Below are 18268 nucleotides of genomic sequence, written 5' to 3'. Positions count from 1 at the left end.
AGAAAGATTGACAAAAGAACCAGGCCTAATGTCCAGGACATGAAGTTCGATAACAAACCCAAGCTCTCTAATTCACAGAGGAAGACCAAAGAAGAAGAAAGATCTGGTCAGAATAAAGGAGTGCAGTGTCATGAATGTGAAGGATATGGTCATATCAGGTCTGAATGCGCCACCTATCTAAAGAAGCAGAAGAAAGGTATGATGGTAACTTGGTCAGATGAAGACACTGAAGATGAGGAGGAGATATCTGCAAACAAAGTCAATGCTTTCTCTGGAACCATCTATGAGTCTGATACAAGTGATGAGGACATTACAGATGAGGAATTGGCTGAGACTTACAAGCTGCTACACATCAAGTGGGAAGAAGCATGTAAACTTGTGAGAGAAAAGCAAAGTGAGATAGATCAACTTGTCTCTCAGAATGAAAGGCTGAAAGAGCTCAGCACAAAGCTGAAGGAAGATCTGGAGGAATGGCAAAGTAAGTTTAATAATGCTGATGTTGTTGAAAAGGCTAATCTAGTGTTGATTAATGCAGGACTTCAAGAGGAAGTGGCAACTCTGACAAGAAAGCTTGAAGCTACTCACAAATCTGTTAGAATGTTGAACAGTGGTTCTGATATGCTTGACGAAATTCTGAAAGAAACTAGCAAGCAAGGAGGGAGTCTGAAGGGAATTGGCTTTGACTATAAAACAACAAACAAAGGAAATCAGAAAGGTTCAAAGAAATTTGTGTCTGCTGCAAAACAAACTGAATTCAAGAAGCCCAGAAATTATCAGTTGTCAGATTCATTGCCTCGACATGTACCTCTGCATGTGAAACCCCAGCTTAAGCTTGACAAAACTGTACCTTGGAAGTGTCACTACTGTGGTAAGAATGGTCATATAAAGCCCTACTGTTACAGGTTATATGGTTATCCTCAGATGCACGAGAAAAAGCCTGTTCAGATGAGGAAGCAATGGAAGCCCAAGGGTGAAGTCAGATGTCAGGTAGCCTACACGTCCTTCAGAGCATCATCAAAGGAAGATTGGTATTTTGATAGTGGCTGCTCAAAACACATGACAGGAAACAAGAGCTTCTTGCAAGACATCAGAAGTCACTCCACCAACTATGTTACTTTTGGAGATGGAGCTAAAGGAAAGATCAAGGGAGTAGGAAAACTTGTTAGCACAGAATCTCCTAACTTGAACAATGTGTTACTTGTGAATGGTTTAACAGCCAACCTAATCAGCATAAGTCAACTGTGTGATCAAGGATATGATGTGAAGTTCAATAAGATAGAATGTGTTGTGACCACTGATGATGAGAGAGTTGTGATGAGAGGAGTCAGATCAAAAGACAATTGTTATATGTGGACATCAGAAGAAAAAGCTCATGTTTCCAGATGTTTGTTAACTAAAGGAGATGAGGTGAATGTATGGCATCAAAGACTAGGACATCTCAACTACAGGAGCATGCAAAAGATTCTTGCAGATGAAGCAATAAGGGGATTGCCCAATTTGAGCTTGGGAGAAGGAAAGCTATGTGGAGAATGTCAGATTGGTAAGCAAACCAAGGTGCCACACAAAATGCTCCAGCATCAGACCACAACAAAGGTTCTGGAATTGCTTCACATGGATCTCATGGGTCTCATGCAGGTTGAAAGCTTGGGAGGAAAAAGGTATGTGTTTGTCTGTGTAGATGATTTTTCAAGGTATACATGGGTTGAATTTATGAGAGAAAAATCAGAGACTTTTGAAATATTCAAGAATCTATGTATGAGACTTCAGAATGAGAAGGACTGTGTGATTGTGAGAATCAGAAGTGATCATGGAAGGGAGTTTGAGAATTCAAAATTCTTGGAGTTCTGTGGAACAGAAGGTATTAGTCATGAATTTTCTGCCCCCATCACTCCACAGCAGAATGGAATAGTTGAAAGGAAAAACGGAACTCTCCAGGAATCAGCTAGAGTAATGTTACATGCTAAGAAGATTCCGCACCAGTTCTGGGCTGAAGCTATGAGTACTGCCTGTTACATACATAATAGAGTCACCATCAGGGCAGGGACATCCACTACACAGTATGAGCTATGGAAAGGTAGAAAGCCGTCTGTAAAATACTTTCACATATTTGGAAGTAAATGTTATATCCTTGCAGACCGTGATCCTAAGAGGAAACTTGATCCTAGAAGTGATGAAGGAATTTTCATGGGGTATTCTATGAACAGCAAAGCTTATAGAGTTTTTAACTCTCGCACAAGGACTATGATGGAATCTGTGAATGTGACTGTGGATGATGAACCAAGCAAGAAGGAAGAAACAGTTTTGAATGAAGATGATGATGGTGCTGATGTTCCAGCCGATGCTCCAGCAACCGCCCTCGACAATGAGTCAGAAACAAGTGCTGATGAAAAGGAAGACAAAGATATCACATCAAACAAAGCTCCATCAATCAGGGTTCAGAAGAATCATCCTCAAGAAAACATTATTGGGAATCTTCAAGAAGGGGTGACTACCAGATCCAGAAGTATGATTGCTCACAGTTGTTTCATCTCTAAGATAGAACCCAAGAATGTAAATGAAGCTCTCACTGATGAATACTGGATAAATGCTATGCAAGAGGAGCTAGAGCAGTTCAGGAGAAATGAAGTATGGGAGTTAGTGCCTAGGCCTGAAGAAGTAAACATCATTGGCACTAAGTGGATATTCAAGAACAAATCAGATGAAACTGGAACAGTCACAAGGAATAAAGTAAGGCTAGTGGCTCAAGGATATACTCAGATAGAAGGAGTTGATTTTGATGAAACCTTTGCTCCAGGTAGCTAGACTGGAATCTATAAGACTCTTGTTAGGTGTTGCTTGTCTCTTGAAGTTCAGACTTTATCAGATGGATGTGAAGAGTGCTTTTCTGAATGGCTATTTGAGTGAAGAAGTATATGTTGAACAACCTAAAGGGTTTATAGATCCACATCATCCAGATCATGTGTACCAACTGAGGAAAGCATTGTATGGCTTGAAGCAAGCACCTAGGGCTTGGTATGAAAGGTTAACTGAATTCCTTGTAAGCAATGGTTACAGTAAGGGTGGAATTGATAAAACTCTGTTTGTGAAGAATGACAAAGGTAAGCTCATGATAGCACAGATTTATGTGGACGACATTGTCTTTGGAGGAATGTCGAACTCAATGGTGGAGCATTTCGTCCGACAAATGAAATCTGAATTTGAGATGAGCCTAGTTGGTGAATTGAACTATTTTCTAGGACGACAAGTGAAACAAATGGAGGATTCTATGTTCATATCACAGAGTAAGTATGCTAAAGGGCTAGTCAAGAAGTTTGGCCTTGAGAAGGCTGGTCACAAGAGAACTCCTGCTGCTACACACATCAAACTTTCCAAGGATGAACAGGGGGAAGATGTTGATCAAAGTCTCTATAGAAGCATGATTGGTAGCTTGTTGTATCTCACTGCTAGCAGACCAGACATCACATTTGCTGTCGGAGTTTGTGCTAGGTATCAGGCAGCTCCTAAAGCCAGTCATCTGCTACAAGTCAAGAGAATTATCAAGTACATCAATGGCACAAGTGACTATGGTATTCTCTATACTCATGATACAAATTCCTCTTTAGTTGGATTCTGTGATGCAGATTGGGCAGGTAGTGCAGATGATCGAAAGAGCACATCCGGTGGATGTTTCTTCCTAGGGAATAATTTGATTTTCTGGTTTAGCAAGAAGCAGAATTGTGTCTCGTTGTCTACAGCTGAAGCAGAATATATTGCAGCAGGAAGTAGTTGTACACAACTCATGTGGATGAAGCAAATGCTAAAGGAGTATGATGTTGAACAGGATGTCATGACATTGTACTGCGACAATCTCAGTGCAATTAATATTTCTAAGAATCCCATACAACATAGCAGGACCAAGCATATTGACATTAGACATCATTTTATTAGAGACTTGGTGGAAGATAAAATTGTTAATTTGGATCATGTTACAACTGACAAGCAATTGGCTGATATTTTCACAAAACCCCTTGATGCAATCACTTTTGAAAAATTAAGAGGAAGTCTAGGGATTTGTCTTTCTGATGCATAGCAATTAGCATGCCCCAGTGTGTTAACGGCTAGTTTATTCTTGGTCATCACTAACTGCCGTTGTGACATCAGCAGAGAGAAAGTTACTTCATGGTTCACTTATCCTATAACTACCTCCAACGGGCAAATTGTGTTCTCTCAACCGCTTGTGCATCTATCTTCTTCCAGTCATATCATCTCTCATTTGCAATTCTATTTCGTTGTTCTGTACACTGTTTGTAATTGCTTTCGATTCATCATGTCTCAAAGTTCAGGAAAGAAGGAATCTGTCAAGGCCAAGATTGAAAGAACTGCTAAAGGAGTCAAGTGTATGGGTTTGAAGAGTGATTCTTCTCAACCATCTTCTATGCCCAAGAAAGCTCTCAAGAAGATGAGATCAAGAAACCCAACGTGTAAGGTCTACAAATCACAGGTCAAGAATAGCAAAGCTCCGAATGTTCCTATCCTTGAGGATGTTCCTGACGAAGAGGAAATCAATGATGAAGATTCTCCTGTGAAATCGCCCCCTGATGTTGTGCCTGATGTTGAGACATCTGGGTCTAAGGAAAGTTCTGCTCAAGAAAATTCTGGAAAGGATTCCACTTCTCATGCAGATTCAGGTTGCGCTACCCAGCCTGATATCTCTGTATCATCCTCTTCTAAGGATGCTGATTCAAAGAATGATAACACTGCGGGTATCAATTCTGAAGAGCCAATCCAGGATCCAGCCAATGTTCAGAACATCTCTGATGATGCTTCTGATGATGTTCCTCTGACTGAGACTTTTGCTGATAGTGTTGCTGCGAGGATGAAGAAGAAAAGAAGGATTTCTTCTCCTGAAATCACTCCTACTCCATCAAAGAAATCCAGACAAGCCAGTGTGAAGAGTAAGGGAAAGCAAAAGGAAGAAAAGACTCCCACTGAGAAGAAGAAGAGGAAGACTCCAGTTGAAGTTGAAGACTCTGAGTCAGATGTTGAAGTTGGTATCCAGGACATTCGATCTTCTGAGAAAAAGAAGTTCTCTGGTAAGCGTATTCCTCAGAATGTTCCTGCTGTTCCTATTGATAGAGTGTCTTTCCACTTAGAAGAGAATGTTCAGAAGTGGAAGTTTGTTTGCAAGAGGAGAATGGCCAAGGAAAGGGAAGTTGGTTCTGATGTTCTTGAATGCAGAGATGTAATTGCACTAATTGAGAAAGCAGGTCTGATGAAGGAAGACTATTCAGAATGTTGGAAGGTGCTATGAGCAGCTTGTGAGAGAGTTCTTGGTGAATCTCTCTGTTGATGTAGGACTTCCTGACAGTGCAGAATTCAGGAAAGTCTATGTGAGGGCTGAATGTGTGATGTTTTCACCTGCTGTTATCAATCAAGCACTTGGCAGAAGTGCTATTGAATTTGTTGATGAAGAAGTGTCCATGGATGATGTTGCCAAGGAGCTTACTGCAGGCCATGTGAAGAAGTGGCCCAGCAAGAAGTTGTTGTCTACTGGAAATCTCAGTGTGAAGTATGCTATTCTTAACAGGATTGGTGCTGTGAATTGGGTTCCTACTCAGCATACCTCTGGTGTTTCTGCAACGCTTGCCAAGTTGATCTACAGGATTGGCAAGTCTATTGCTTCTGATTTTGGAACTTTCGTGTTTGAGCAAACATTGAAGCATGCTGATACTTGTGCTGTGAAGCTGCCTGTGTCATTTCCTTCACTTCTTACTGAGATCATTCTGAAGCAACATCCTCAGATTCTCAGGGCTGATGATGTGGCTATGTCTCGTGGTGTTCCAATCACTTTGGATCAACGTTTGTTTCTGGAGCCACATGTGCTAGACATTGCTTTACCAACCAGCAAAACATCTGCTCCTCCTGTGACTGAATCTGGCACTAAGGCCATAATTGCTGAATTACTGGAAGTCTCCAAGGCTTTCCAGGAGACAATCAGGGTGAGTACTGCCAGGAAGCTCAAAGTTGATGCGTTGCTACACAAGCTTCAAGAAGAAGAATGTCAAGGTGGTGAGCACAGTGCTGCTGCTACAGCTGCTCAGAAAGCGGGTAATGAAGAGGTGGAAGGTTCTGAAGAAAGTGCAGAAGGGTCTGGAGAGGAGTCAAATTCTGAAGACTAGTTTGCTCTGATCTTGGGCTATTTTCTTTTGTTTTTGGATGCACCCTTTGCAAATTTGTGCTAAAAAGGGGGAGTAGTTTGATTGAAGAGTTGGATTGAAGATTCTATCTGCTGTAATGTTTTATGTTTCTACTGTGAAGTTTTATTGTGAAGTTGCTTCTGATCGTGTTAGCTCTAATAGTGTTAGCTTTGGCTTGTTTAAGTTGAAGACAAGTTCAAGATCATGGCTATGTTTGTTTCAAGAGGCATTTTCGATTAGCAGTATTTCTGACAGCTTATGTGTTGCCAACTTCTGAAGGCGTTACTTCTGAAGGCGTTACTTCTGAGGTGTTACTTCTGAAGCGTTACTTCTGAAATGTTACTTCTGAAACGTTACTTCTGAAACGTTACTTCTGAAACGTTGTTTCTGAAACGTTAGCTTCTGATAGTAGTACTTCTGATCATGTGCTGCCAGCTTCTGATGGTAGTATTTCTGATACGATGATGTTCAAGCTGATCTGTTTTGGTGTCATCATGTGCTAAGACTGATTGTATCTCTGGTTGTGTATTTGTGCTGCTAACTGGTATGTTCCGACTATGCCTTCTGAAGTATGGTAGTTGGTTGTGTAGATGCATCAGTTTGAGGGGGAGCTCTGACTAAGGGGGAGAATTGTTTCTCTAGTTTTTATCCTCTCTGATTGTGAGTTGTTTTAGACAAAATTTGACAAAGGGGGAGATTGTTGGAACATGTTGCCATGCATTTTGTCAAAACAACCGATTGTCGAAACAGATGCCGTGCCATCTGATCTCGTGAAGCTAGGGCATCAGTCCTCAGCTTGTGTTTCTGTTGTGGGCCCTCTGAAGATTTACTGAAGATATGTTTTTGAGTTACTTGAGGAGCAAGTATCTATTCCAGAAGGGTTTATTTGTTGGGTTGTTATTTGTTGAAACAATCTTTGTTAAAAGATTGGTTTCTATCTTTACTTGTGCAATAAGAAACCGAATCTATCAAGATTGCGTTTTGAATTGCTGTTACTGCAATCTGTTTCTTCAGCCCGTGCCAACCCTAAAGCCCATGCTACCGCTGCTGAAGTCTATAAGAGGATGAAGACCTAAAACGTGAAGATGGTCGAAGCTGATAGAGAGAGATAGAGTGTTTTAGGATTTGTTATTGTGCTTTGTCCTTTGTTGGTTGTGGATCTGTCTTTGCTCACTGATTCTATAAAGCAAAGAGAGATTCTGTGTGTTTGATTGCATTCAAACTCTACTTGTTCATTGTGTTTACCAATCACTGTGGCAGTGATTGAGAGGAAGTGAGAGGGGCTCTCATACTTAGGTTGAGATTCTAAGTAGAAATACACTGGGTAGATTAGGAAGTGAACTATGAACTGAGTTGTTCATGAGTGTCTGTAATTCCTGAATCTTGAGATAGTGGATTTCCTTTCTTTGGGTGCAAACCCTCCAGACGTAGGTGAAAGTTTTCACTGAACTGGGTTAACAATTATTGTGTGTTATTGTTTCTGTTGTTAAGTTTTGTTTTACTGTTAAGCGGTTGTCGAACCTCTTGTCCCAGCATCGTGCAGGACAATCGTATCAGAGGGAACCTGAATTACAATATCATTTTGGCTTATCTAAAAAAAATAAGACTAGTAGCGTATTGGACAAGTTATTTATCAAGTCTTTGAAATTTAACAACAGGAATTTCTTGCATTGGCCGAACATGTTGGCAATGTAAGTACAGGCTTATCGGATGAAATCATTTTACAGCTCAAATGAAGACCCAAGATTATATAGGAACGAGAGATACCGAGGACAATGATTGTTGCGTGATATGTCAGGTAATTTATTGAGCTTTATAAAAAGTTTTTAGCATAAATTTGGCTTGTAAGTTGAAATAGTTTGCATTTTCCCTACTAACTAGATAAATTTTTTAATTTGACAGGATGAATAACAACTCAAGAAAAAGTTGGAATTCTTCACTGTGGACATGAATATCATGCAAGCTGCTTCAGGAAATGGCTCCAAATGAAAAATGTTTGCCCCATGTGCAACTGTGCAAGTCAGAAGCATTGTGTGCTCAATGATCTTTCATCCTCTCCATGCTATTTTTGTGTTTTTTGGATACTCAACTTAGGTTGTATATGAAATTTTGTCCCCATTTAGATGTTAATCGTAAAGCTCAAGTACAATTTTTAATGGGAGCATCATATCTTATTTAGCAATATAACTCACTGCGGTTTAATTTGCAAGTATCATATAACCCTTTGTTGTTAGTTCAGATGTGAGGTTAATAATAAACCCTTTTGTTAGTTCTTATTGGTTGATTTATAAATAAGTTGAACTATTAAGAAACAGTAGGGACATAACTCCCTTCGCGCTTTGTTATTTGTCTTTTGTATCATATTGAACTATACTATCTTTCATAGGTCTGAACAAAAGAACATCATTTGTGAAGTGCAACGATTACAATGGAATTAGTATCAAAATAAGTTTTCTATATAAAAAAGTGTGAATGTTTTCTTTTACAGATTTAAAGATGATACAATATAATAAAACTTTTTAACTTAGACTCATCATGTTTGCAATGTCCTGAGTAATTGAAGTGCTCGTTCCCACTGTGGCTTGTGCAATTGAACAATTCTTTTTACGGCTGTGACTGCTCCAGCAGCTATTAGTGCTGAATGGTTCTCTCTGTCCATGCTCAGATTATACAGTATATTCAAGCTTGCTTCAACAACTCTTTCACTTCCTTCATCCATCAGCTTCACCAATGGATATATTGCTCCACCGGAAATAATAGCTTCAGCGGAATCTACCGCTCCTTCAGATATTATTCTGTTGAGTTCTACAACAGCAGATTCCTGTGCTCCTGGGGAGAATGAAGTTTTGATTTGTTCTACAAGTCTTGGGATTGTCTCATAAAGTGTAACTTCCACCTTGATTGGATTAGAGCCCATGTCGTAATCAGAGAGAGAACTTAGTTTAACTAGGCAAGCAGCAACCCCTTCTTTGTAGTGCAGGGGAATACTCGACCTGAGGCTTTCACGAAGCAAACCAATGAAATAAGACAAGTTTATTTTATGGCAAAACTGCTCACAATCAAGCAGTCTTGTCAGCAACCGGGATGCAGCTGATATTGCAAGACCAGCCTCTTCAAACTCAACTCCATGTGCTTCTGCAAAATGATCCTCCACATCAGATTCCTGGTCCGCTGCATAGGCATAACAAATAATAAGGGACAATTGGATCAACAGATGGTAGAAACTGAAGAATCTGAATGCCAAATAATTAGGTGTAGAGAAAAACAATGACACAAGTCTCTTTTTCCACTATGATGTTGCTGCCCCATACTTAAATCTCAGCAACCCACTTGGCGTACTAAGTTATATCAAACAATGCCAAGGTTTTCAGCTAGCACATTAGGACTAGGGAATAGTTAGGCCAAGAAAGTTTTAAGATTTTCCCTTTTCAACTTATGGAGTCGTTTATTGGGAAATATCCCCCACATACCCTAGTAAAAATTTCACATTAACTATTTGAAAAAAGGCACATTGACACAATTTAAAAGAAAGACACATTGAAAGCTACTACAGATGCTAGTGTTTTACACTTCTATAAGCTATCTATGAAGCATTCAAATTGCAAATGATTTTACAATTGGTGAAACAACCGCAACCTTTTTTTTGGAAAAAACGTTGCTGATTTATTTTATACAAGGTTGAACTCAGAACCAGAGATGAAAATATGTAGATAAAACGCCCATCGGTATAAAATGATTATCATGATTTACAGGTGAAAAGATATCCCCTTCAAGCAACTTGTGCTATATTTTTGTCAGTATGGTTAGATTTTTTGTCAATACCTCAACTCAACTCTAGAGCAAATGCAGAGACATCGAACATATTGGTGGGGAGCTATTTTTTTCAGTTACTATTTGTTATACCAACAAATCAAGACATGTACAAATATGGAAAATGCTAAATGTTGAACACAATTTCATGTACTAGCGTCATGATTCATAAACCAACATGTATGTTTGTCAGGCGTTTTAACACAGCATGAACTCCGAGCCCACAGGTTTAATGGTTTTCTATCATTCTGAAGGTTCTATCGGTTTGTAGACTCAAGAAGAGAAGAACAGGAAGAGAAGCAGCGACACATGTTGATTCAGTAACACCAAGAGAAGAATCCTAATAGCTGTGGCACATGTTGATACAAAATCATCAACTCAAGTACTACGTAGTTGGAACCATTCAGGGCATTTCTCACATTGAATACAGGCAGTGCCCTTTTTTTCGTCTAGTTAGAAAAGACAGATTAGTCTTAGAATAAATAGGCAGTGATTGGTACACCTTCGGTCAATTCTTCAAGGGGCCTTACCTTAGTACCAACCTAATGTATAATTAACCATGTACTTGAGTACGAGAAATTACATTAACCTATTCAGCACAACCAAACTTTTCTTCCTTTGAAAGTTAAGGCCAATACACTCAATTGCATGACTGCATCAGTACTCACTACTCAGTGAAAATACTGTGGAAAGAAATAATTGGAAAATATGGAAATACAAACTACAGGTCCTATAACTTCACAAGTATGCGACAGCTCCAACAAATGTCATGCATTAATGTTAGAATGACCAGGTCCAGGGGTGATTTACCACATAACCCATATTTAAGTTTATTTGTTTTTAGATAGAAAAAAGTATATCCACAAATTCATATGTAAAAAGGCAAGAATAAACAAAGTCACAAGGAGGCAAGACCCAACAAAAAAGGGGGCAGCCCACAAAACAAGCAACCAAGGCAAACGCCCACCAAGGAAGAGAAGAAGCAAACCCCAAGCCACCACAAACACCCACAACGAAGAACCCCAAAACCACTGGCAGAGCAACACAGCTAAACAACCAGAAAGAAGCCATAGAAACCAGAAGAGAAACAACCCACAACTCTAACCCACCTAAAACACCCAGCCAAAGGAGCAAAAAAACCCAAAAAACTACAAACAAGCCAGGAAAAACTCTACCTCCCATATCGAACTCAACCTGCGAGAACTAATCTGGGCTACAAGACCTTGGAGGACAGCCTCATAAGAGCAATCATAAACCAAACACAGTCGTTCCCACCTGGGCAGAGCATGTCTCGCCCTCGTCAACACACCTTGGGGACCCTGGGGCTCCAAGAGCACCAGCCCATTACGCACAACAACAGAACCATCCTCACACACCCCCAACTCTGAGTGGCAAAAAACCTTCTCAGGTGGGTCCCGAATCTGTTTCCACCCGCAATCCACTTTTCTCGGTCTTCCCCGAGCTCGAGGCACTTTCGTGGAAGGAGAGATAGGATGAGAGCGACTGATAGAACTCAGAATTTCTGAGGTCGATTATTATTGAATATGAAAGAAAAAGTTGAGCACAACGCTCTACAATGGAAAATACTCCTGAGTCTGTGACTGCTTACCAGAGAGATATTCTCTCCTAACCTAATTCTCACCAGCAAACATGCCTCCTTTCTCCTGCTCTCCTCCCTCCTTATATAACCCCTATTAACCTACAATTAACCTAGCTGTCACACGGGGGAGAGCCAGCAGAAACAACCTCCACACCCCAAGGCGAGAGAGGGCCGAGCCTCTCCATCCCCTCAGCGCTAGGGCAGAGAGCACGAGAGGGAGGAAGTGCCGAGCAACCAGACGAAGCAGAGGATTCTACCTCAACAGAGGCCAGGCCAACCTTTATCGAAAAGCACGAACTCAAGGAACAAAAGGGAGAGCCGGAGAGGGAAATCCCAGACCACACAAACCTTATGCCTGGCTTCAAACCAGAAATCAACATCACATAACAGCCAAAGGTCTGGAAGATACCCCAAAATCATCGAGATTGAAACAGCCCCTTATAGGGAGACCCACAGGCCTCTGTTCCACCCCCCACCTCCAACGAAACACCATCCCAAACGTCTGTGCCAAAGCCTTCCACCGTCAGATCACAAACAACATCTTGACCTTCTATCACTTGCACCCGGTCCCAGAGCCCCCATGATGAAATCTCAAGGAAAAGGATCTCCATCGGGACCTGTCCTCAGATCACAAAAGCAATTAGTCGCAACCATCTTCTCCTCATCCGGCAAAAAGAAAATTTCACGGGGAGCCATTGGATTCGCAGCCAAACCATCCCTCCAAGACAAGGTAGAAATCAACGACCTAGAACCTTTCATCAGCCGTCCCTGCAAAAAAAAAGCCCCGCAATCTCGTCGCCGGAGACGCCTTTAGGGAACCCGACCCAGAGACGCCAGAGAAAGGAAATCTTGCCCACTTAACTGCCAAAGATGCTCCTCCCACTTTGATCCCATCTAAAAACTTGATTGCCATTTCAGCATAAGCCATAGACGAAAATCTAACAAAACCAAATCTCCACCGCCTCCCCTTCATCCTCTCACGCTGAACAAAAACCTTTTCTGGCTTCCCATGTTGCGAAAAAAGATCCCTAATCTGATTGTACCAACCATCTCGGAGATGTAATTGACGAAAACAGTGGAACAACCCCAGAAAAAGCCATTGTCGTCTCCTCCATCCTTGTCTTCTGTATCTGCTTGATGATGGTAAACCCTAGCAGAGCAGGGATAAGAGTCGTGCATCGTATTGTAACAGAAATTGAAACAGATATTTAAGTTTATTGGAGGAGGTAATTAAACAACCAAAGCAGTTAACAAGAGAGCCTGTTTTATCCTTTACCTGTAGTTCACATCTCTCAAACATATTCGAACAGATACAATAGTAAAAATCAGAGTGTGCCAAACAGATGAAAAGAATGTGTACGTATAACAGATTGCACATTAAAGAGCTGAAACTTTACCTGAAATTTTCAAAACTTTTTGCTGAAAAGCAGAAATGAGACCATTTTCAATATCCACAGACATAATTGTGGCCAGAGTTGGGTCAGTCAATGCCACAAATTCCAGCACAGATGCAGCCTTTTCTTGTAAATAGGGTGGAGATGACTTAAGAATTTCAACAAGTTGTGTGATGAAAACAGAATCCAGTATATCATTTCTGAAAGAAAAACCAAATAAAAAATAAGTCAATGTTGATTACCACTTTGCAGAGCACTTTTACGACCTCTTGCTTAATCAAACAATAGGAACATCAATCTTGGAACTCCATATACACCAGACCCCTCTAAGAAATATGGTTCAGTTTCATTCAACTAACCTGGTGTTTGTTTTTGATATGGCTTTCTCAGTTCTACTTAATCCTGTTGAAACACCATCATTTTTGGCTTCATCAAATGCCTTCACAGATCCATTAACTGATCCATCATAAAACTGAAAAGATTCAATGTACTTGATAGTCAATCAGAAAAACACAAAATACAGCTCGAAATTTGTGCAAAGATATGCAATACAAACCTTCAATTGCATCTCTTTGCTAGGGTCGAATATCCGAGCAAGTATATCCAAAGACTGCACAAGCACATCATACCTTCGTCAAAACCTTTTCATTTTTATCATTCTTATATTCAAGAACCATGCTAGAAATAATGAAACACAATAGAAATAGAGTAAAAAAAATGCTAGCGACACTCACTCTAACACTCTCTCTCCAAGACTATAATTCATTGATTGAAATTTATGTAGGGACCACCAAATAATGGGCCCACATCCAAATTAGTAGGGTCCATATAAATTTCAACTAATCGATGAATGAGTGTTGAAAAGACAGTGTTGCTAGTACTTCTCAATAGAGTTAACCCTCAACCTGGCACTCCAAAGTTAGTAGTCCAAAAGTTTTGGTTACCAAACTAGACCCTCGATAATTTAAAGCATCATCCTTTCAAAAAATTTGTCACCAAATTAAAATTCCTTCAGTTATAGATCTCTGAGGAGCTAATTTAATGACAACTTTCGTAAGACAAATGTAGTACATTTAAGAACTCTAATTAGACGAACAACAAAATTTGAATGATTAATGTGGTGAGGACTGAGGAGTGTAACTTTAGGGGACCAACTTAAGAGTTTAGTCAAAGAAGTAATAATACCTTTTCCACAATAGTTCCAGCTATTCCTGAGGATTTCAAAATACTAACTAAAGGACCCAAAACACCCTCAGCTTCAATTACCCGGCAAACACCCTGGCTGCATCAAGAAAATCATAGTGTGATCACAATTTGTGAAGAATAATTACACAATCAAAAACTATTTAAATAACTCATATCTGATAGGAGGAAACCCCCCAATCATCCACATTTACAACAGAAAACAAGGGAGGAAGATGATCTCGGAAGCGGCAACCGCACCGGTGGGAGCGGCTAACCAAGGCGACCCCTCACCATCCGAGGCAACCGACCACCATCATACATGACGGTCGCACCAGAGGGCATGGGGTGAAATCAACAGAGGCGTGCAGTCACCAACAGAGGCAACTGGCAGTGAAGTACAAAACCGCTTGCGTGAATAGGGGCAATCAACAACCGGCGCGAACTTGCAACTGGGTGCGGGCAGCAAGGAAGAGACATATAATTACAACTATTTAGGAGTAGGCTTGTAGCGTCTGCAAATAGGAATTACATCAGATTGTTTTGGCATTGTGGAATTTGTATTTGGTACCTCAGAGAGATCCGGATTCTCGAATTTCCAGAAATTGTTTAGTAAAAATCTATTTCATCTTTCCCTTCAAATCAATATCCTAATAGTCAGCATGTTTATCCCACCCAAAGCCAGGCATTTTCTTTTTCCTAAACATGTCTGGCTTTCCTTTATTTTCTTCTTTTCCATATATCCACATATCAGAAAATACAGTTGCTATGGGATCTACTTTTCACCTTCTAGGTGATACATTTTATACATTGAAATTCAATATAAACTCGACTTATTCATTCAATGGTAGAATGTTTCATTTTAAATAACAGCCATATCCTGAATTTCTTGGTTTACATTCAAAGACATTCTTTAAATCCTTTTTAGCAAGAAATTTCCAAAATAAATTTGGGAGATTACCTAGCAGACAGCTTTTCCAAAGCTTGTGTTGCCGCCAGCTGGACCGTATTATCATCACAAGTCAAAAGCCGTATTAAATGCTTAATTGCTCCAGCCTCCTTGAATGCAATACGCATATGTTCATTGATACATGCATTAGCAATTGACTCTGCAGCCCGCAGTATTGCTGACTTATCTTCTAGTTCTAGTATCAGTACTAAACGAGCAACACCATCCACCCAGGGTAAGAGTGTAACCCGCTGATCATTTGAGCACTCAGTCTGAGGTATTGTCTTTTCTTCCATTTCTATGGCCCCAATACGAGCAAGGAATCGTTGTTTTGTCCGTCCGACGATTGCATTGATTTTTGCTTCCTCTATGTTAGGATCCTTATCATCAATATTTAGTCCTAGAAGTAAATCTGATGCACCAAATCTGGAAGGTTGTCTAGAAGTCCTTTCAATTTCAGAACCATCTGGTAATGTGGGCCAAAGATGCAAACCTGGCGTGAATGACTTATATGCTGCAGCACCTACTAACGGCACAGGAACCAAACCTTCCTCAATAACAAGGATTTTATAATATTCGTCCTTTACAAGTTCGAGTAATGCATTTCTTGCTTCCTTTCTAATGACTTTAGATCCTTCTGAGTTAGGCATTAAGAACTTTGCCTGAAGTAAGATTAAAGATCAGTAACTTTCAGAATATGATTCCTCTAAATTCTCCTAATTAGAAAAGCAACCATGTTCCAATTATCAAGCACAAAGGATGTCTCACCAATTTTGGTATAACACCTGCTTCAACCATGATGTTGTGGTTGGCACGGCTCAGTGCTAAATTTGCCAAAATTCCCCCTGCAGCTTCCTTCACTTTTATGTCTTCGTCATCAAGGTACTTAATAGCTAAGAGCAGAATATCACTCTCTGCAATTTTAATGCAGAGCTTCTCGTCAACAGATAAATTCCACAGCGTACTCAAACTCTGCTCCTTTACCTGTAAAAAAGAGAGTTCCAGTTTTTCTCAATTTTCTACACCAAAGAAATATGTCCACAACACATAAACCCAAGTTGCTGTATGCCAATTCCTATACCTCGGGAGCCAAGGAAGATTGCCTGAGCAATCTGCTTATCTCTTCTATTGCTCCACTATCCGCTACAGAATTCCTATATAGATTGACGGAAGATAGTGATCGCAGAAGGCCTGCAGCTGCCTCACATGCTGAACTAGACTCTGATCTAAGGAGGTTCACAACAAGATTAATACAGCCAGGAAACTGCATTATACTGTCAACACATTTCTTTCCACCAAGTGAATATTTCCAGAGAGCAACTATAGCTTGTTCTCTGTCAAGAAAATCATGATCTAGGCCTAACATGCGAACAAACAAGGCCACATAACCATCACTACGCCCAGAAGATTCACTTTCTACTGCATCAATGCCCTGAAAGAAAAATTTGAGCATTCAATATAACATGACAAGAATTGTTGTCTAACTTATACTTAACCACATCGAAAGCGCAAAGAAATTATAAGAAAAAAATCTTAATCTATCACTGTGGCAAATCTATCACTTTCTACACTCTCGGTCATGCTGTCAAGTCAAACTAGACAATATCAAGTAAACCTCACTTTTGTCTCCAATCTTAGATTTTTCATATAGTCCCATGTCCCAACATTAAATAATCTAAAGAAAATGAGTTAAAGTCACTGACCTACGTTAGTCTTAATTGAGAACTAACATGACCAACAAAAGTATATCTTGAGGACTAATGTGAACCACTAAAGATTTTATCAATATGTTGAATCCAACTCTATCGCGACTCTTTAGTTTCAAAACCAATATGAAAAATCTTGCCAAGGTTGGAGATGGAAATCAAAGTTAACTGGCACGCACATTATCTTGGAAAATATCCACTTAATCTTATTTAACATTTTCTATCAAAACATGTATCTTCGACATGAGGTAATCCTGGATATCCACGTCGAGCTAGCTCTCTCACCGGGGGTTTTGCGGGGGTTTTTCATTTACAATACTCGAACCCGAGACACTGCTTAGGTAAAGAAACGTCATTTCTAAGTGTATATGTAAAATAAATGTTCTTTAACCCAAATTGCACACAAACACAGAATTAGAACAATTGATTGAAAAAATTAAGCGTAGGGATTGGGGCGTACTGGAAGTGAGTTAGCATCAACGGCGCCACCGTCGCCGCGACCATTAATACAGAGCGTGGCAACGAGGGGGAATTTGGAGTTTGATTTGGAAGAGATTGAAACTCTGCTACGAGGGTGAAATTCAGCGACTGTGGTAGTGATTCGAAGGACGAAATGCGAATTGTTGAGGGTAGAGGGTGTTGCTGATAGGAGTGTGGAGGCTAACATGTTCTTGTTGTTTTGGAAGAAGAAGAAGAAAGTGGAGGCTAACTCGGCTACGAGGGTGAAATTCCGCGACTGTGGTAGCTTTGCTTTGTTTCATTCACTGCGCAGTTTCCCAAACATGATAGATAGGATTCTTCTGGAACTTGTAGAATTAGCATGACAAGATTTTCTTCTTTTTCTTTGTTTATTTATTTTTTCAATGGAAATGTTTTTGAAAAATCCGCATTGTTATGAAAAATAAAAAACATGATTCGTGATGTAAGATTCTTATTATTAAAAAAGAAATAAAAAGAGAATTATTTCTTTTTCACAAGGCATGTCAATCTCAATGGTGGTTGGGGATTCGAATCCAAACTCTTATGAATGGAAAAAACTTATTAGCCAGCCCCTACTGCTTAGTGCACTGACCGTGAGGCGAGGGATTAATCTCACGGCTGTCGGCTGTGAGGATACCTTGGTCAAGACTAAAAAATGTCAATGGTGGTTTGATATGTCATATTATAAATTTATACAAGGCATTATTCAATGTTTGATGCTAATATTGTAATGTATAAATTTATCTATTTAGTCACGTTAAAAAAATTAGATCATAATTGCAATTTCAAAAAATATATATATAATTTTTTTTAGAAAGCAAACAAAAAAAATTACCTCATAAATTAATCTCGATTTTTTATCAAACATTTAAAAAGAGATGTAACTGAAAAAAAAAATTCAAACAACCTTTGTTTAAAAAAATTAGTTAAAATACAAATCCTTTTTAAATTATTTGATTACGAATTTAAAT

The 18268-nt window shown here is 39.7% G+C and overlaps 1 protein-coding gene across 1 annotated transcript; it reads right to left on the bottom strand.

Annotated features, from left to right (window-relative positions):
• Nucleotides 1-8615: 8615 nt before the first annotated feature.
• On the bottom strand, nt 8616-17627 carry LOC130737670 (uncharacterized). Its single transcript, XM_057589496.1, has 9 exons — nt 17278-17627; nt 16193-16543; nt 15880-16095; nt 15124-15773; nt 14166-14262; nt 13537-13590; nt 13340-13452; nt 12984-13180; nt 8616-9347 (listed from the first exon to the last, which is right to left on the bottom strand). The coding sequence occupies exons 1-9, from the start codon at nt 17482-17484 to the stop codon at nt 8710-8712; spliced, it is 2523 nt and encodes an 840-aa protein (XP_057445479.1). The 5' UTR covers nt 17485-17627; the 3' UTR covers nt 8616-8709.
• Between the last annotated feature and the right edge of the window lie 641 nt (nt 17628-18268).

Source organism: Lotus japonicus, chromosome 2 (assembly GCF_012489685.1).
Source record: "Lotus japonicus ecotype B-129 chromosome 2, LjGifu_v1.2".
In the NCBI taxonomy this organism is placed as follows: Eukaryota; Viridiplantae; Streptophyta; class Magnoliopsida; order Fabales; family Fabaceae; genus Lotus; species Lotus japonicus.
This window is presented reverse-complemented; position numbering and strand designations above follow the sequence as displayed.